Raw genomic sequence first — 18,959 nt, forward strand, 5'->3', positions numbered from 1 at the left:
TTATAAATTAGAAACGAAAAACTCAAAGACGAGAGGAAAGAGCAAAAGGAAATGTTGGGAGGTGAAACGTTATAGACCGGCAATTTCACGTGGGAGCCGCTGCCAAAAATTACCCAGGAAGAACGACTAAGCTATTCTGTACGGTGCGGTGTTCGCTAACAGATGCAACAGATGTAACAGCTTTTATTTCCTTGAACAATAAAACCGCCGACTTTCCCAACTTTCCTCGACGTAAAAAAGCCGAGAAGGTGGTGTTCAGCAGCGTACAGCTGCGACAAGGTTTCTGCGATGCAGTCAAGGTTCCCTTTCCAGCTACATTACGGCTAAATTATTCTTTCGGATGCACTCGATCACTAATATACATACAAACACGTGCTCACACGCACGCACACACACTCACACACAAATCAATGCGTTTACATAAAATGCAGATACGCGGACACCGAAATAGTCCGTATTTTGAAAGCACGCGAGAAAGATTTTACTAAACGTGACATTTCATTATGGATTTTAGTTATTCGTCACATGTTCTTGTTAGTGCTGGTGGTTACCTTTTGCTTAAGGTCCAAGTAATGTAAACATAAAGCAGCACAATATTATACATATTACAAACGAAGCAAATATCTTAAAAGCAAAATTATGCTCAGCGATATCTCAATGAAAGGTCTATACCTGATCCATCTGGGTAGCACTCGACCTGAACCAGGTAGTTGCAGTTGTCAGTGTCCAAGATAAGAGATCTGGATTTCTCTGAACGTGAAGGATATGAAATTTCAATTTTATGCAATTGCAATTGAAATGAAATTTCATGCACAGGAAGTCATAATCAATTATATAACATCTAAATATACGAAGCAGACACACTATACGGGCAGTTTTCTTCTTCGAAGTGCTTAAAAAATTGCATAAACCACATAGCACAATTCATGCTGTTCAGGCGGATTACCTCACAAAGCAGACTTTCCGTGGTCGACAAATTACAATGTCCAAGTATCTAATTAAAAACTGCTCACTAACTTTACTCTTCAATTCAAAGCACGTGTTGAGATTGTGAAATCGAAGCCAAGGAGTACTGAACACATGTCTACTTAGCAGTAAGCCTATAACTAGCAGCAATTTCATGATATCCGTCCCTTAAATGGTCCACTTAAAATCTAAGAACGCAAAGTATTGAAAACAGATTACACTTAAACACTTGTTTTTCATGACGCGCATCATCACGCACTCACGCACACCCTAATGATGGAATGGAATAATTGTCGATATTTTTAAGTGACGCGTTGCTTTTGTAACATTCTTGCGAGTAATCAAATTTTATTAATTTCGTGCGTACTTTCTAACAAATTGTACAGCAGCCCGTGCTTCGCGAGCTTTCATTTGAAAAAGAGAAGTCAGGTTGAATCTATTGAAATTGAACGAGGTTGCCTTACTTCCATTTCCAATGTCCCTCTCGAGGTAGTGTTTACCATTGACTGGAGCGTAAGTGTAACTGAAAAGAGAAAAATAAATTATGCAGATCAAACGCATGCCATATTGGAATTTATGTGTGAAGCGAAGCTCTCGTGAAACGGTTACTGAAATGATAATAATTTTCAATTTCATTCCTGCATTTCTGGCGTGGAAACTGTTTACTCGTGCAACCGTGTTGCGCAATGTGACAATTCTTACATTGTCATGTATTTCATTTATTCTGATCTATTTTAAATGTACCGCCTGCTTCATGGCCAATCCCCCGCTGTGGAGATGTGTCACAGTAGGGAACTTATCATCATCCTCAACACGCAACGATCATTTCAATGAGGCAGTTGGCGTCGGCACGATGGAAGTATACGTGCTATTGTGGCCTAATGGTTAGGAAAATCGTCGTAGAAAGGTTTGCATCATTAAAGGAATTGTGTCTTGGTGACGTAGATTTGCTGCACTGAGGATGTGTAGGTATCATGTCCTGTATCACCAACTAAGGCCAGCAGCCTGGACACCTATAGGCGTGGTAAAAATAGTAGTGCAACTCTGCGTGCTGGCTTTTCGGCAAGACAGCAACAGCAAGCACCTTGGCAGCAGCGATGGTCAGGAAAATCCGGAAGGACTCGAAAGGGAAGCTTCGGCTATAATGCACGTCATTGTATAGAAGTGGATCTTAGATCGACTGCTGAGCTGCGGCATGCAGGTTCAAATCCCACGCACCGGACATGTACACGTGTCAACATTTTTTTTTATTGAGTGACTGCTTGTGCGATAATTAAGCCATCGAGGCGAGAAGCCGACCGACCAAGCCGCGCTAAACTACGGGGAGGTAAGCAATCAACGCTCCATGTTAATCGTTATTAGTTCGCGTAATTGTTAATAATGGTCCTATTAGTTTTTAATCGCCACGTTCCAGCGTCTGGAGCGTGGACGCTCGTAGAGGCCCTCTAATGTGTTTTTTAGTTATTGAAATGACTTATTCACTGTCTCCTTCAAGGTACTCGCTCAAAGATTCAGGCTAAAATTGTGATCATCTGATTTTTCTGGTATAGCAGGATCGAGTGCTTCATAAAAAGTCGGCGATAAGAAAAAAAATTAGTAGCTCTTCCTCTGTCGACGAAATCGGTGTAAGCGAAGCTTGGTCCTGTGGTTCTTCGGTGTTCCTCCGAACGAATTGCACTGACGAGTACCACGTTGTGGTCAAACCACAACCGATCACATGCACTGCAGCTGGCTCCGAAATTGCGGTTCAGGAACTCGCGTTGAAACCTGGCCGTCGAACCGGGGAAGTTGGCGCTAGCGTTGCTGAGGCGTGCACCACCGTTGTCGGATTCCTGAAGAGCTACTAGGCTACGCGCTGACGTTTGGCCTCAAACATCGCGCTCCCTCAACTCGGGGTCCGCGGCCCTTCGCTGAAGCCTCGCCTGAGCTTTGGAAGCACTCGTGCTAGAATCGGTACGTCGACGACGAGCCCTTTCCCGAGCTCGTTCATTCTGGATGGATTTTCGTGAAATTTCTTCATAATTAAATCTGTCTATTACGTAAGAGAAAGAATGGCTCATACCCCCTTAAGGAATGGTTCATACCCCCGTCAACGCGGCCTCCCTATTACGAAGACAGAAGAGAAGTTAAATTCTACGCTGTAATGATTAGCGGCAACGTACCTAGCTGTAGAAGTAGACGACGACGAACGCAGGAGCAGTGTCACGAGCTCGTGCCGAGCACATGCGCGTGCCGACGACCTGTGCAGCTCTGAGCGCAGCTGATTTTTTTATCGTTACATCGCCGGCGCGGGTGAGTGTATACAAGCTTCGCTTGAAGAAAATGTAAAATATCGTTGCTTCACCAAAACTGCCACGCAGGGCAGTGACTTCTGCGAATTGGCGTGACTTGCGAATAATAGGCGGCCGGGGAATCACGTAGAGATTGTATGTACTAGAGAATATGCGCCATATTCTACCGCATTTCATATAAAATGCAACCAATCAAGACGCCACTGCCTTAGCTAAAATATGAAACAGACAAAGCCAAACGCTGGTGGGAAGCCGCAAGAGGCCTCTGGCGGGCGCAGAGTGCAACAACACATGTGCAACGCAGGGTGTCCGCTGAGGAAGCGGACCAAGATGTACGCAGAGAATATTCTGTCGTTTCAGAAATAGTGTGGTAGGACGTTATGCACTGAGTGGACGTGAGCTCAGGGGGCTCAGCATGGTTTTTTCGACACGCTCGACTCATTGGCGAGGTGCTCAGGTCGAAATCACACAAGTGTTTTTCCGAACATGAAAGAAGCCCGCGAATACACGCAAAGTGCTTCGAGCGGACAGGCGCGCGGCAATTTTGCGTGTATTCGCGGGCTTCTTTCACGCTTGCAAACACCACTTTTATGTAGCACGTATTGAGGAAAACAAAAGAAAGAAAACACTGTATCAGGAGGTTTTCTTGATATCCTGCAATTTCCTCATTCACAGTTTTCATCTAATTAAAATATTTGAGAAGTTGATTAATTAGGGATAATCATGTAATTAGGTGAAATGCAAAAATAATCAGAGTATCTCCAACCGACGGCAAACAACATTACCTTGATTCTGTCCAGGTACGTGGCAATTGCATATTTTTAAAGTTTGGCTAAAGAATGCTTCGCATGAATACCTCGCAAACAAGGAATATTCAACTTCGTAAAATGCGTTTCTGGAAAACTAATGCATCTTTTCTTCCACGTGCCATAGTTTTGACGAGGGTGGTACTTACGGTGTCATGATGCAGCCGGCGTTCGAGTTTTTTGCGTAGCATGTAAACTCGCCTTTTGGCGATCTGTCGATGCTGTCGCGTTGACAGTAAGGGCACTCAGTTGGCGGCATCCAAATCGCGTACGCATCGGCGTTCAGACCACAGTTCATCATCTGCGCTTTGATGAATTGTGAATGGAGAACTCGACAATGCACCGCAACAAGTTTAGCGCGTTTCGCGCCAGTCATCGGTCAAATCACCGCGGAAGGGTACCCTCGTCGGTTTGGTTACGGTCACCCGGCACTCACAACGTTTATAGATACTTTTTTGAAAAAGTATCTATAAACGTTGGGCACTCACTGGCACTACCTGGAGCTGACGCTCAAGTCTTTGTAATGAGGATGTCTTCATGCGTGCACGCAGCGCTTTTTGATATTCTAACTTAGTTTAACTTTCTAACTTAAATGAACAAACATTATCATCATTATTCTTGGCTTGTTAAACACCCAGGTTGTCACAAAAAACACCGCATATCCACGAAGTGAATGATGATGAGTGGGCGAAGCACCGGGGGATCATTCGGGCGAAACGCCGGAAGCGTTCTTCGGAAGCCGGAAGCGAAATCGCAAGTGGAACCGGAAGCGGAAGCCGGCTTCCGGTTCCGACTTCCGGAAGCGTACATATACTATACATATACATATATGTATATATATGCATATACATACATACATAGCGGTCTCCATGCCAACCAGAGCTACGGACTACGAGGGACAAGGCTCGGCCCTAAGGTGCTTCGCCCCTAAAAGCTCTACCGGAAGGTCAATCTGAAGATTTGCACGAATGCAGTTCTGGACTTTTGGCGAAGTTCCTCAATTGCAAAAAAAAAAAAAAACTGCTGAAAAAAAAGACCAAGTGACTTTAGCTGCAATGTGAAATTTTTAGAGGTAGCATTTTAATACATCGCGACCGAAAGAACAGAAAAAAAGAACTAACAGAACATGCTTTAAATTTACAGCATGGATTCGTGATCATAAGAAAACTGCAGACCATGGGTACAGCATACATGGCCGTTTCACCTCGCGCTACCTTACCGCAAGAAACAACAAAGCATGAATACGGGGATGGAAAGTTTAGAATTCACGATAGACTAACCCCCATATTCAGAAATGCACTTTAACTTGAAGCCCACGTTTGACTTGGTCAAGTGGACGCCTCACGTGAACGCGCCCAAGGAAAGGCAATAATAATCTTGGGCGCGTTCACGCCAGGCGCTACGTTCACTAAGTTAAGCATGGGCTTCATGTTAAGCCGAATTTTCAAATACGGGGGTTAGGCTCCTGAAATGAGAAGTGCTCTCACTAAACGCATTAGCGGGTGCGTCCTATTACCACTAAATGCACCGACGAGATCGCTTTATGCCGCGCAGAGATGGCCTGTGCTGAGGCTTATGTTTGGAGCATATCTCTGTAGAATGCTGAGCAGCTTTCGGGGCTTGTGAAAAATGTTCCAAAAAATGTAATCGGGCGACAAGCAGTGTTTCAGAACATTATTACGTTCCTCTGGTACGTATACTTGCCTTTATCGGTATATTTTTCAGTTGAATGTGCTTGGAAGTAGTTTGTTTTACTGCGAGAGACAGCCAGAGCAAATATAGTAGCTTATTCGCAGCACTGAAGGACTGCTAAAGTTAACGCATCAAATCCACACAGGTGCTGAGAGGCGCCGTACCGGGAAGGCGTGGCTGCACATTAATTTGTGCTACCTGGACACCTCAAAAGTGCACCGAAATTAGGTTGGGTATGCGGCCATACTATGCCGCAGAAATGGGACCCCCATGGTTTGGCATGGTGCGTCGGCGTGGTGACCTTTCAGCGGATGGCTGCACCACAAAAACGTGATTCAAGATGACTTGTTGTCACCCAATAACTAAATTATCCACTTTCGTGTTCGAAAGCGGTGGAATGCCTCGTAAGCGAAGATGAGCGTTCCTTGTTTGGAACAGGAATGTCTTGGCTTCACTTTGCAAATAATAACCACATTGCGAACCCCCCCCCCCCCCCCCCCCATTTGCTTTGCCACTCGTAGAAATAGAGACAAGAAAGAAAACGCTGTAAATGAGGAAAGCGTAGAAAAAGGAATTCGCTGCACCAAATTCAACGCGATTGGCACAGACGAACTCTTGCTGAGTGGCCGAATCGGTTTAGAATCGCACTTTTCCACCTTTCTGGTGGCTGCAGGCGCACAAATTAACTCAAGTAGATCACGAACCGTTATCACCATTTGAGCCAATTTTTCTAAATTTAGACACTCATTGAATTACTGTGCAATACCTAAAATCAAGAAGGGGGCCTACAGATGGAGTAGCACACTGGTATAAAAATTATATGATCAGTGATAAACGGCCTCAGAAAGGCTGACGGACCTTTCTGCGACACTTAATCCCTGTTTACGTAACTTCTCTACCACAGCGGAATACCTAAGCAGTTTTGCTAGTTGCAAACTTTTTCGCAAATAAACAGTCGTTCCTCATTCTTTCGTGGCTGACTTTTTTGTTTGAAACCTCTAAAAACCATGCCGAACAAATCATAATCACGCTTTTGTAAGTTTCTATCGCCTAATGGGATATTGTTTTTTCTCTGTTTCCTTGTGCCCGTGTTTGTAAGAACGGATTGCTGAAGTCGCCATTCAGTTACACAATATCTAAATTCGGCTGTACAGGGGCCTCAATCAAGCCTAAACGACTCGTCTGGTCCTGTTATTGACTTTGAAGGTAATGGAGAAGCAGCAATGACGGTGATATAAACAAGGTATAAGCGCGCGATAGCAGTTACCTTCGTCAGGTCGAATGTCGTTAGCGGGTTTGCATTGCAGGCGCTGTCGTATGTGTCCGTGCCAGCCGCGAGTAATGCATGGACGAATATTGACGTAAGGCGAACGACAGTTCTGGCAAGCATGCTCTAGATCTCTTTCTTGCGCCTTCAAATAGTTCCAATTGGCCCAGCGACTGATGTCTGTTTCTGAAACGTTCGTCACAGTAGGCCCCTATTAAGTACTGCGATCATATGGTGACGACTCATTTGACCTTCGCTACTTTTGTATGGGCGCATCACACAATGAAAGAAATAAAGGGAACAGAGAACGGGAACACAGAACGCAGGAAAGCAAAGAAAGTAGAAAAAAATAATAGCGCTGAAGGTTCCATGTTTCTGAAGGATCGCTCCACTTTACCCAATCAAGGCATCTTCAAAAACACCATAGAAAACGCACAGTTCGCAAGCTCACAAATATCAGTGCGCCTGTGCGTGAAATAAAAAAGCAGAAGAAATCATTTTTGACTCGCACACTGAAACCTACACCTGCAGGTGAACTGCAGCAAACAGGAAAACTTGGAACGGCTTTATTGCAGCCTGTGTGCTGCGTTCCCGTTACTGCGAGCCACATCTCTTTGTGTCGATAAGGGAAAACTCAGCCAGCTACCAATTTTGCTGCGCTGAAAACATGTACATTGCTTTGTGCTTGTTTTGATGTCGCGATATATGCCGCCTCATACAGGGCGTTTCAGCGAACATTTTCAAAAATTTTGAGCGTGAAGTGCTTTTAGCTCCCGTTGTCAGCGACCGTCAAGTGACCTTGAGCCAAAAGCCAGAGCCGTTATCCAAGCACTCACACAAGAAAATCCAGGCACCGTTGCGAGAACAAAACGAGATCATCCGTGCAACCTATCGAAAGTTAAGAAAATGTGATCTCTGGCGCCCAACCTATGGTACAGGATCACATTACATAAGCTAGTTACTGCCCAAACAAGTTACAATAATACTACTTCCTATTTCTTCCTAATATTTGTTCACAATATCGCTCAAGCTGTAACTTTTAGTACGTTGAAGTTTTATTTCTCATTTCTAATAGCGACGTTCAAAATGCAAGCAGAGGGCACCATACACTTAACTGTCATATTTTGGCAGGGCTGCCTGTGCTCTTTTGAACGCCAGCGGTCCGTGTGTCGTGAGCGGTCTGCGACAAGAAGAAAAAAAATCATGAGCCATTCCACTCTGTGAATGTGGATGACCAGCGAAGCTGTTTAGCACGCGACACAGACATGACACAGAATTTTGAAAAAAATGTACGAACACATTTATTGTATTGATCGGTGGCCATCGTGACGAAAGGTACGCACGCACATTTATTGTCTTGGTCGGTGGTCATTATTTGTCTTGATCGGTGGGCAATTTGTGTTTGCGGCCCGCCGGCGGCGCTGCACTCTAGCCTCTGTCCTCGCCGTCGCTCTTCCTATGCGCGTTCCTCGTCGGGAGTCCGGACTATACGCGGTCTCTCCATTGCGACTACAGAAAAGAAGTGAAATTCAAAATTGAGAACGGCAACTTGTCTTCCTGGTTTGTTTATATAGCGCCACCAGGGGGAGAGCGGAAGGAAAGGAAACTAGATAAGCAAGCGCTTGGAACGTCGACAAAGAGAGGGCGGTGCGAACGTAGACATGGCCGACGCGGGTCGCACAACGGCAAATCTTTTGAGAAACCTTAATTATCTACCTAGGAGACTACTGATCTTGAAATGCTGCGTATTGGTAACCAATCTACTCAAAATGCATATCCGAGAGACGCCGACGAGCCAGCTGTGGAAGAAGACGACGACGAACGCGCGAGTGCGTTCTCGTGGGACCTGAGGTTTTGCTTGCGCACACGAAAAATCTACGGAACCCCAGCCGTAAACAGCTCTGTAGGCGGCCGCAGTTCGATGAAGCGAAATGCAAAAGCGCCCGTGTGCTTGCGTTGTAGTGCACGTTAAAGAACCGCAGGTGGTCGAAATTCATCCGGAGCCTTCCACTACGGCGTGCCTCATAATCAGAACTGGTTTTGGCACGTAAAATTTCAGAAAGAAGAAGAAAAGTAGCGACAGACGCTGAGCGCACTGCACTGTTGGAAGAAGAAACGCGGTTGTAGGCAGCGGTACCACAGGCAACAAAAGACGCCATACGGTAGCCATTTCATTCTTACATCTACTCTCTATTACGGGAGAGTCGGAATTTTTTAAAGGTTGCCTATGGTAGATAGCACAATTCTAGTTGATGAGCTGGTCTACCCGAAGAGGCAGACATTGCACAAAAAATTTAAGTGTATAATCGACAAATAAAAAAATTCCCTAAATAAGTTTTTAGCTAATTACCTTATGACGCATATTGAAATTCACTAATTCTAGCCGTGGAGTTGGCAAGGTGGATCTACTTGGAATGAATTCACAGGATGACACCAATTTCGAGATATTAATTCCAGAACTTTGTGGACAAATGCATTGGTGTTCCAGTTACTTTTGTGCTTCAATGCATAAAACGATGTTTTGTTAAGAGAGTAACTGGAACGCCAATGCATTTCTCCGCAAGTTTGGTAATTATTGTCTCGAAACATTTGTCATCCTCAGAATTCATTCCAAGTGGATCCGCCTTGCGAACTCCACGGCTAGAATTTGTAACTTGCAAGTATTGGGTTAGTAAAAATCTTAATTGGTGAATTTTTAGGGGCGAAGCTCCTTATAGCGGCAACCGTTCGTCCCCGTCGTCGTAGTAGTAGTGTGTAACCAGTCTGAGAAAAATGGGAAAAAAAATTCCGAAGTTGTGTCCGTAGCGCGGAATCGAACCAGGGACCCCTCGCTTCCGAGCGTGCGGCGTTCAGCGTGAAGCGGACATGGACACACGCACCACGATGGCAATAAATACCCAACATTAACGAAAGGCCGCGTTCCTAGCGCGTTTCTAACGCGTTTGTGCTAGCGCGTTACGGCCCGTGTAAGAAGCTGGTGTAAGACGCTGTGGCCTCTCCGCCTTACCTTCAACGCGTTTCGAACGCGCTGCCCAAAGCGGTGGCAAGTCAAGTTCAAGTCGAGGAGCGTTTATGAATACGGGGGGTACACTCTCTCAGCAGTCATGTGATGGCGTCGGCAAACGCGGTGCATGTTCTGACATGTGTAAATGGCTGCGTAAGACGCTGTGGCCGCTCCCCCTTACTAGAGAGTACTGCACGTTTCTAACGCGTTTGTGCTAGCGTCCCCTTAAGCGGGAGATCCGATGATTCCCTCCGGAGCTTCGCCCACTCATCATCATTCACCCCGTGGATATGCTGTGATTTTTTTGTTAAGTGGTCCCTTATGCATGTCAATTTTTTTCTGCTAGCAGTCTCCGTCTCTTCGAGTAGACCAGCTTATGAACTAGAATTGTACGATCTGCCACAGGCAACCTTTAAAAATGTTTGAAAGTGTTCGCTGAAACACCCTGTATTTAAAGGGAATGTGAGAGGTACCGTAATGTCACTGTCGGTTTCACTATAAAGCAGTATAGCAGCATTAGGTGTAGCACGACTCACTGCACTCACAAGGTAGCACGACTCACCACAGTATATAGCACGAAATTCTAGATAATTTGCATGATTTTTCAATCGAAGCTTGTATTGGCTCACAAGTTTCGGTGGCGTTGTAGTCACGTAAACACTCAGGTGTGGCGCATACCCGCATTGCATATGCGGCTATGAGCCAGGGATATGCGTGTATGAGCAACGCCTTCGTTGGTATGAGCTAGGTACAAGAAAGAAAGAAAGAAGAAAAGAAAGAAAGGAAGAAAGGGCAGGTGCTGGGAAAGCTGCGCAGGCGCGGGATCACATGACGCGCGCGACCAGTCAGGGTCGTTTGGTGTGTCACGGGGAGGGAAAGAGAAGGAAAGGGAATTGGCGCGCGCTCCGCCAGGCTTCCCTCGCCTCAGATCAGTTTCGGCGTCCGGATAAGAAGGCCGCGCGTGGTGCGTTCCACCGAGGAGCGGGCTGCGTTTGAGCAACGGCGCCGCGAACTTGCTCGGGAAAGGGCTCGTCGTGTATGTGCCGATAATAGTGTGAGGGCTTCCGAAGCCCAGGCGAAACGTCGGCGAAGAGCCGCGGCCCCCGAGTTGCGGGAGCGCGATGTTGAGGCCAAACGTCAGCGTCATCTTGCCCTCTAGGAAACCCGACAACGGGGGTGCACGCCTCGGCAACGCTAGCGCCAAATTCTCCGGTGCGATGGCCATGTTTCTACGCGAGTTTCTCAACTGGAACTTCGGTGCCAGCTGCATTGCGCGTGACCGGTTGTGGTTCGAGCGCAACGTGGTACTCATCAGTGCAATTCATTCCGAAAAACACCGAAGAAACGCACGACAAGCTTCGCTTGCCCCCATTTCCTTGACAGGGGCGCGGAGGGGCTACTGATTTTTTTGTTCTATAAAAATAACAATAATTAAAATTTTATGATTATACCGTACCCGCGCTTCGATGTAAGCAGTTAGGTATTGGTGCCTTGCAAAGAAAGGCTTTGCGAGTATTCGGGAATATCAGAAATGCTTGTCCTATAAAGTGAACATTGCCGTTGCGTCTAAAACGCGTTCGCACATTGAAACTGAACGAGGCACAAGACATAATAAGGGCTAACAATGCGCTAAGCTGTCACTCTCTTTGATATATTATGCGTAGCAATCTAGGCCTCGGCATCGAAGAAAGTGGAGGCAGAGGAATCCAACTTTGCTTCGATGGATGGATGGATGGATGGATGGATGGATAAACAGATGGATGGAAGCTACGAGCGTAGCTTTTGAAACCGGGAGGTGGGTTGCGTCACAAACTCTTGTTATTATTTTGCATAATGCCCTGCCTATCTTTAAACAAAAAGCACACACGAAGAATTCCCAGCGTCAAACTTTCTGAACCACTATTGGGAACATTGTTTTGGGGAACGGTGATAATTAGGACGCTTCAGCATGGTCTCGTAGTATCGTGATCGTGGTCAAATGAAATGTGTTCATGGTACACAAATCTTTTTTTGTAAGTACCCTCGGTTGCTACGTGCATTACTGTCGAAATAAAATTAAATGCAAGCATCAAGGCCCGTTTCATGCAGATACTCCAAGAGCGGCTTATGTAATGTGTTGTCCATGAGCCATCGTTCATAGACTTCAGGTTGGTCACTTCTGAACTTCACACCCGTGTGGGCAGAATATCGCAGACTCCCTTCGTCCCAGGGCACGTTCAAAGTAAATGGCGGGCATGCTCTGTAGACGCAGAAGTGTAGCACTTCGGACACTGGACATTGTCTTCACGTGGTTGACCCTATAGTTGCAAGTGATGACTGGTTGTTTTGTTTCCGATTTTGCTTGGGGTCAATACTGTGTTCGGCGACCGATGCGGTACGCAATGGTAATCTCGAGTTACTTCTTGTAAGAGCCCTTCCACTTAATTCTTTGGAGTTAGAGGTTAAATTTCCGCTGATGTATAACACCGCGACAGATTTACGCGGCTTATGAGCGTGAGAGCACCTTCGGTTTCAGCACGACCGTTGTACTATAGGCCAATCTTCGAACGTGCAATTCAAAGTCAAACTACAAAAGAGCGCGACGTAGGGCAAGTTGGTTCCTCTTAGCGTGAAAAAAGCACGAGAGACGAGGAATGATGCAGGCACTAAACGAGTGCTCGTGCAGTGTCTGTACAGTCGTTGCTTCTCGCGCTGTTTCCACGCGGAGTCAAAGTAGCGAACGAGGGTGAAGAGGGTGGGGAACCGTGGTTCCGTTCTTCCGGACCGCCATTTACGGCCGTTAGTCCCATGCTTCATTCAGTGATGCCAAAACTGCACTCTGGGCCCCTATAACGTAAACTATTGCAATAAAATCACCACCCAGCCACTCCGTACTGATGGTTAGCCAGCGAAGCTCAAACGTGCGGCCCCAGTGTTTATGACTAGGTTAATTCCGACGGCTCAATAAAGTATTTCTCAATTATTAGTGACGTCTCTATATTTCTTTATGAGGTTAGACACGCGTTCGGTTGCGGAGGAGAGAACTACGTCACTGACGGTATGACCGCAGTCCGCCGTTGTCGCTTGCATGGGTCCAATGGTCCAACCCATGCTCATTGAACTTCTGCTCACGCGAAACAATGAACACGCTTACATACTTATATGACTGTCTATACGTTCTTTTGGTTGCAGTTTGCTTTAATGTTTTGCGCACGCGTATATGCTACTCTCATGATGTTGTGCGAGTCCGGTTAGTCCCGTGCTATGTATGTATGTATGTATGTATGTATGTATGTATGTATGTATGTATGTATGTATGTATGTATGTATGTATGTATGTATGTATGTATGTATGTATGTATGTATGTATGTATGTATGTATGTATGTATGTATGTATGTATGTATGTATGTATGTATGTATGTATGTATGTATGTATGTATGTATGTATGTATGTATGTATGTATGTATGTATGTATGTATGTATGTATGTATGTATGTATGTATGTATGTATGTATGTATGTATGTATGTATGTATGTATGTATGTATGTATGTATGTATGTATGTATGTATGTATGTATGTATGTATGTATGTATGTATGTATGTATGTATGTATGTATGTATGTATGTTTCCTGCTTCTGTCTCATTTGTCTACATAGAGAATTACGAGCGTTCGTGAACCGGTGCCACAACTTCCAAAATTCCAAGAGTTTACTACGAGGATATGTTGGCCAAAGCTTCCTCTTTCAAATGTATAGACGGGCTTCTAAACGCACGACAGTACATGCGTAATCAACGGTTTAGTGGCAGTGCGAAAAAAAAAAAAACGAAAAAAAAATTCCGCGCGTTAAGGCTCCGCGTTAATAGGTCTCCACAAAACCGACCGTTCTGCATCGCAGCAATGCTGTTGACAGCTTGCCATTTTTACACACCGCTACACAGTAATCTTGTGACCCTTTAGCGCCTTTTTTTTTTTGCAGGTCAAGGAATTCTTGACGAAGAAATCTACATTACAACGAAAAAGAAAAAAAAAAAACAACCACAGAAAGTTATGTCGAGAAAAAAGCTCGAATTAAAGCGCTTTTTCAGCGGGACACACGTGGGTACTACGCGCAATGTTTAATTGAGGGCGCGTTCGCAGTGCCGCTCATTAAGGTCAAACCCGTTGCGGTCTTCCAAAAACAGTTTCCTGCGTACACGCGATATCGCTCGACCTTGTTTTTACCTCTTCGCGGCGTTTAACCTTGAACACGCTGCATGTGGAGGCCTTTTTTTAAATATATATACAGCTGCGGTGACCTGCGAAATGCATTATACGCGTGCCGAACAATTTGTATATCTCTCTATACTTTTCGAACGATGTTATGTATTTCCCACAGCAGACGCCATTGCTGTCTCACTCACGAAGCTGAACTGCTCCGCTGCAGGGTGAGCTATCCATAGGTAGATTGTGTGACAGCCAAGCCCTGAGGGAGCCTAGCTGCTGCTTACCTTTGTTGATCTAACCAACATGTTTAATATGGCAAAGCTATATTAAACGCAAGGAAAACGTATTGTGGCATCGTTGGGAGTGGGAAACTTTACTCTCTACGGTAAAGCTTTGAAGCATATTTGTGGCGGGGAACTATGCACTTAGCTGGAGCTCGTCGGTTTTCTAAATGTGTAACGCGAACTAGAACGCCCACACGCGCATCCTCAGAAGCACACGCGCAAGAGTATTCTAGTTGGCAGCAGTTTATACCTTTTACAATTCTCGAACTCTTCGTTCATATAAATGAATTCATACCCAAAGGCATTCATACACTTAACAAATTGCCTATGGCGGTCACGAAACTGGTTCTGAATTGCTGAACGTCGTAAGAGTGGTGGATGTAGTTGTTCTCTTCACGGAGAACATGCATGCTAAATGTCTCACATGGAGGTATATTCTCCCACCGAAGAAACATAATTGAATTTTCAACGCATTTTTTTGTTCCGCAATGAAGCACGCAAGGTTTACGGCACAGACATCGGAAGCACTCATTCACCGATTACGCTTCTCGTAGGAATCCGTCACTTGTGATATGAGAGGGAACAAACGCAAAAGCATCTTAAAACTGTACAGATACATCTTTTGTTCTTGTTTTTAAAATTGGGCGTACGCATATAGTTTATATGTGCTTAATTTGATAATCGTTTCAAAATAATCTTTAAAAAAACGAATGTTTTGTCTGCCGCAGGCCAGCATTGCAAGTGTCAGTCGCAGACGCAAGAACGTGTCCTAAACAGAGTGTCGAACCGAAACTCTTTACGTTGCGGATGTTCTGGTTCAACGAAAACGGTTCAGTTCCTGTTCCACTCCGGAGCACACACACAAAAAAGAACGCGATTAAAGCTGGTTCGAACCGGTTCAAGTTCATTTGCATAACCAAATCATAATTACAGCAAAACAGCACACATTTGTTTTCTAGAAAAGGTCGATGCTGCAACTAAGCTGCACGGAAAGATTACACGTGTTGTTCAAGCCGTAACTAGCTGGTAGTTAAAAAAGAATTAAGCAGATCCAATAGCAATGCTAAATCTGTGTCAAACGAAGCTTTAGTGAGAGATGGATGAGAGGTGATGTGATTTAGGAAACGTGGAGAGTCGGACGCTACTCTTCTCTACACAAGAAAAAAAAAAAATGTCACAGTTTCGCCCTAAGGGCGAAGCAATGAATGCGATAGCAACAGAGCAATGTCATACGAAGTAAGGTGAGCGGCTTTGGTAGCAACAACACGCAGAACTGTTGTCGACGCCATCGGCGTTTTGCCCGCGTTAGCTCAAAATGCGTGCGGCGTTGGTGACTGTTGCTGGAGCCTCTGATATAAATAGCCACTTGGTGCCGCAGCTAAACGTCGGCTCCCTTCCCTCCCCCTCCCCCACGGACTCTCGCGCGTCTGAAGAAGGCGCGTTTGCTCTACATATATGGTCATTGTAAAGGAGAAAAGAGACGCCTACTTCTGCAGCCCTTAAGCGAGCACGGCGCAGAACGCGCGTTTGTTCTCCGCCGTGCGTTCACTCCCTGTGAAAGCGCGCGTCCCTCGCGCCCTTTCACTCGCACATACAGCGTTCGGCGGCGCGCGGCGACGATTTCATCTCCAAATGACGTCATACGGAACCTCACGGCGACGGCGACGGCGACGGCGACGCCGATGGCAGAAATCTGCTTTTGAGTGTCCATATAATTGCTATCGCAATAAAAGCGGAATAGCGGATCACAAAAAACTCTTATGCTAGAATTATTCGTAAAAGAACATTTCAGCCAATCCTGATGCTGGGCATATTATTATCCAAGGCAGCCAGCTAATGGAAAAGAGCGGTTGCGAATGAAACGCTTTGTGAATTCCGCGCCCGGATCCTATTCGGCAGGAACACGGACGAGCGACCAAAATGGGTTTGATGCGAGTGTTTGATGTGTTTGAAACACATGAAATGTGCTTGATGTGTTTGACACCTGTGAGGCTGGCAATCTTTTCCAAAGGGAAGACTTCTTGTCATAGTGGGCAAGACTCATCTACATATCGCTGTTTTAGGCGCAACGCCGGAAAGCGAACAGACGTCTTCCCCCTCGTTTAGGAGCGCACAAGCTTTATGCAGCACAGAAGTAAGGTTGTAAGCACTCTACCCACAGCTCTCCATCCGGCAAGTTTTCAGCAGTGGAAGAGGGGAGCCACAGCACAGAAAGGGGGATGCTGGACTGTCGTACGAATCTTTCCTCGAGACGTGTTTGTCCGCGCAATTTAACTTGTCTTACGCTTGTCCGCATTCCCTTTCCCTTTTCTCCCCAGAACGGCATCACCAAGAGGGCAGGGCATGCCCGTTTATTACAAATAAATCACTTGCAACAACTGAAGAAAGCGGTGAAGGAAGCTTCAGTTTAAAAAGCACGTTGTGGAAGCACATGTCGAAGCAATATGTGATTTCTATTGCGGCTGCTTCATCCCGTACTGTTAAACGCCACCATCCTACTAGCCAGCGCTTCTTTGTTTGAACAGGCACATAAAGGCCTCCTACTAAATGGAAACTATTTGACGGTCACCAATTTCAAACGCTTACGACTGCATGACTAACATGCCCCCCCCCCCCCCCCCCCCCCCGACGCGATTCATTGAAAACCGTACTAATGGTGCTGCTATGCCTCTGAAAGCATGGAAAATTGGAGCGTATTTACAAATGAGGTAGCAGAGTTGAGGCACAGGTGCAGGCAATGCATGAATGAAAAGCTCCAGACAAGGTGGCCTGCCTGCACCTACAACCGTTATTTCTTCCTTTCAGTTTCACTCGCGAGCAAAAAAAAAAAAAAAAAATCGTAACGTTTCGTTCAGTTCCAGTCCCACTAAAATAATCTTTTATTTTTTCGGCTTTGGTTCAATTCCTGTTAGGTACCCAGGTCCTAAATGCCCGCTCCTGTGCGTACGGTGGGTCCTCACCAAACACCACCTTCTTCGGCTGTGTTCCGGTACTCAGATATTAGCTATTACAAGATGCTCAGGGAGGCCTAACTCAAGCCTAATATTGCAGGGAATATGCCCGTACGTTGGATAACAAACAACAAATGAGCAAGCTCATTGCTTTCGTAATTACATCATTTGATGACCCTTGTCGCTAATTTTACTACATATGCCTTGCGGCGAATTCTCCGAAAAAAGAATCTACAAGACACAGAACGACTGTGATATGTGAGGACGCGGTATATCTTTGTGACCTTTACATAAGTTCCCAACACCGTCTGCGCTACCTTGAGTAACGGGTCATTCCAGCAGCTAATATGCTATCTTCGCGGTCGACGGGCAACAAGCGGCGTATTTCTCTTCGGTAGTCGCTGGTTTTAGAACAGATAATATTCTACGGTGATATAGGCACTGAATTAACAACGCTTTTTGTAGCAAGAGAGAGAGAGAGAGAGAGAGAAGATTTAAGGAGAGGAAAAGTGGAGGTTGGGTGGAGAAGCTCCTCCCTAGCCTGCTACTCCGCCCAGAGTTAAAGGAGAATTGAAGAAAACAGAGAAGTAGAGGAGCAGAGGAGTGGAAAATGATTGAGTATGATGGAAGAAATACTATCAGTCCAAGTGGATCAGTAGAACTGTGCCAGGCAACAGCACAAGAAGGTATACAGACCAGAGTTGCGGAGTGGCAACTCCGGAGTTGAAATTATTCCGGAATAATTTCATATTTTTAAACACCCGGAATGGAATGGAATAATGGCACAAGTCGGGCAGATGGATCCAATGGGAATAAAATTGGAGCCCGAGAATCCGGAATAGAGTTGGAATGGAATGGGCACGTAACCCTGGAACACTATGTGTTAATTATAAGCTAGACTAGAAAACTACAAAACCGGTAAGTTTGTCATTCAGAATAAACTAGAATAGGTCGATACCTCCTATACCAGTTATTTAAATGTCTAACTCTAGGTGATACCTCTGCCAAGGTAATTATAAACAACACGGCATTCTCCGTATTCTACATTTCTGAACACCCGGAAACCATTTTGTGTTACGCTAGGTTGAAGTCCGTGTAAAGAAAGAAGCTTCGAAATGGTTAAGGATGGCTCAGTTTAGCAAGAGCATGCTTGACTTACAAGACTAGGATGGAGGCTAAGAACGACGTCGGGTATAATTGCGCCCGGCGTGAGTGTATGGTGATTTAGAACGCGCGCTTATTTCTTCGCACACTGTCGAGTATTCAGATGGCGCGGTAAAAAGAGGTCAGATAGGTGTCCTGGAAAAAAGTGCCCGCTAATATGCCAGTGGGTGTAAAAAGAAAAAATCACCGCCAATCCATCATCCGCTTTCAGAGCCTTTCAGATGGGAATGGTGGCTCCCCAGGCTCTACGTATAATCCAAAACGCTAAAGACCTCAGACATCACTCATTCATTGGTCTGGTTCCCTGCACACCTTGGAAACATTGAGGGTGCCTCGCGTAACCCC

The 18,959-nt window shown here is 45.5% G+C and overlaps 1 protein-coding gene across 1 annotated transcript in view; it reads right to left on the reverse strand.

Moving 5' to 3' along the window:
• The window catches only part of LOC119440379 (uncharacterized), an 18,476-nt gene extending 11,336 nt beyond the window's left edge, over nt 1-7,140 (reverse strand). Inside the window, exons 1-5 of the mRNA XM_049662892.1 lie at nt 7,023-7,140; nt 4,213-4,364; nt 1,431-1,489; nt 673-750; nt 213-283 (exon numbers count right to left, since the gene is read on the reverse strand). Of these exons, the coding sequence (XP_049518849.1) occupies nt 213-283; nt 673-750; nt 1,431-1,489; nt 4,213-4,364 (360 nt within the window). The 5' untranslated portion in view covers nt 7,023-7,140. The remainder of the gene's footprint in view (nt 1-212; nt 284-672; nt 751-1,430; nt 1,490-4,212; nt 4,365-7,022) is intronic.
• Nucleotides 7,141-18,959: the final 11,819 nt, after the last annotated feature.

Source organism: Dermacentor silvarum, chromosome 2 (genome assembly GCF_013339745.2).
Source record: "Dermacentor silvarum isolate Dsil-2018 chromosome 2, BIME_Dsil_1.4, whole genome shotgun sequence".
NCBI lineage: Eukaryota > Metazoa > Arthropoda > Arachnida > Ixodida > Ixodidae > Dermacentor > Dermacentor silvarum.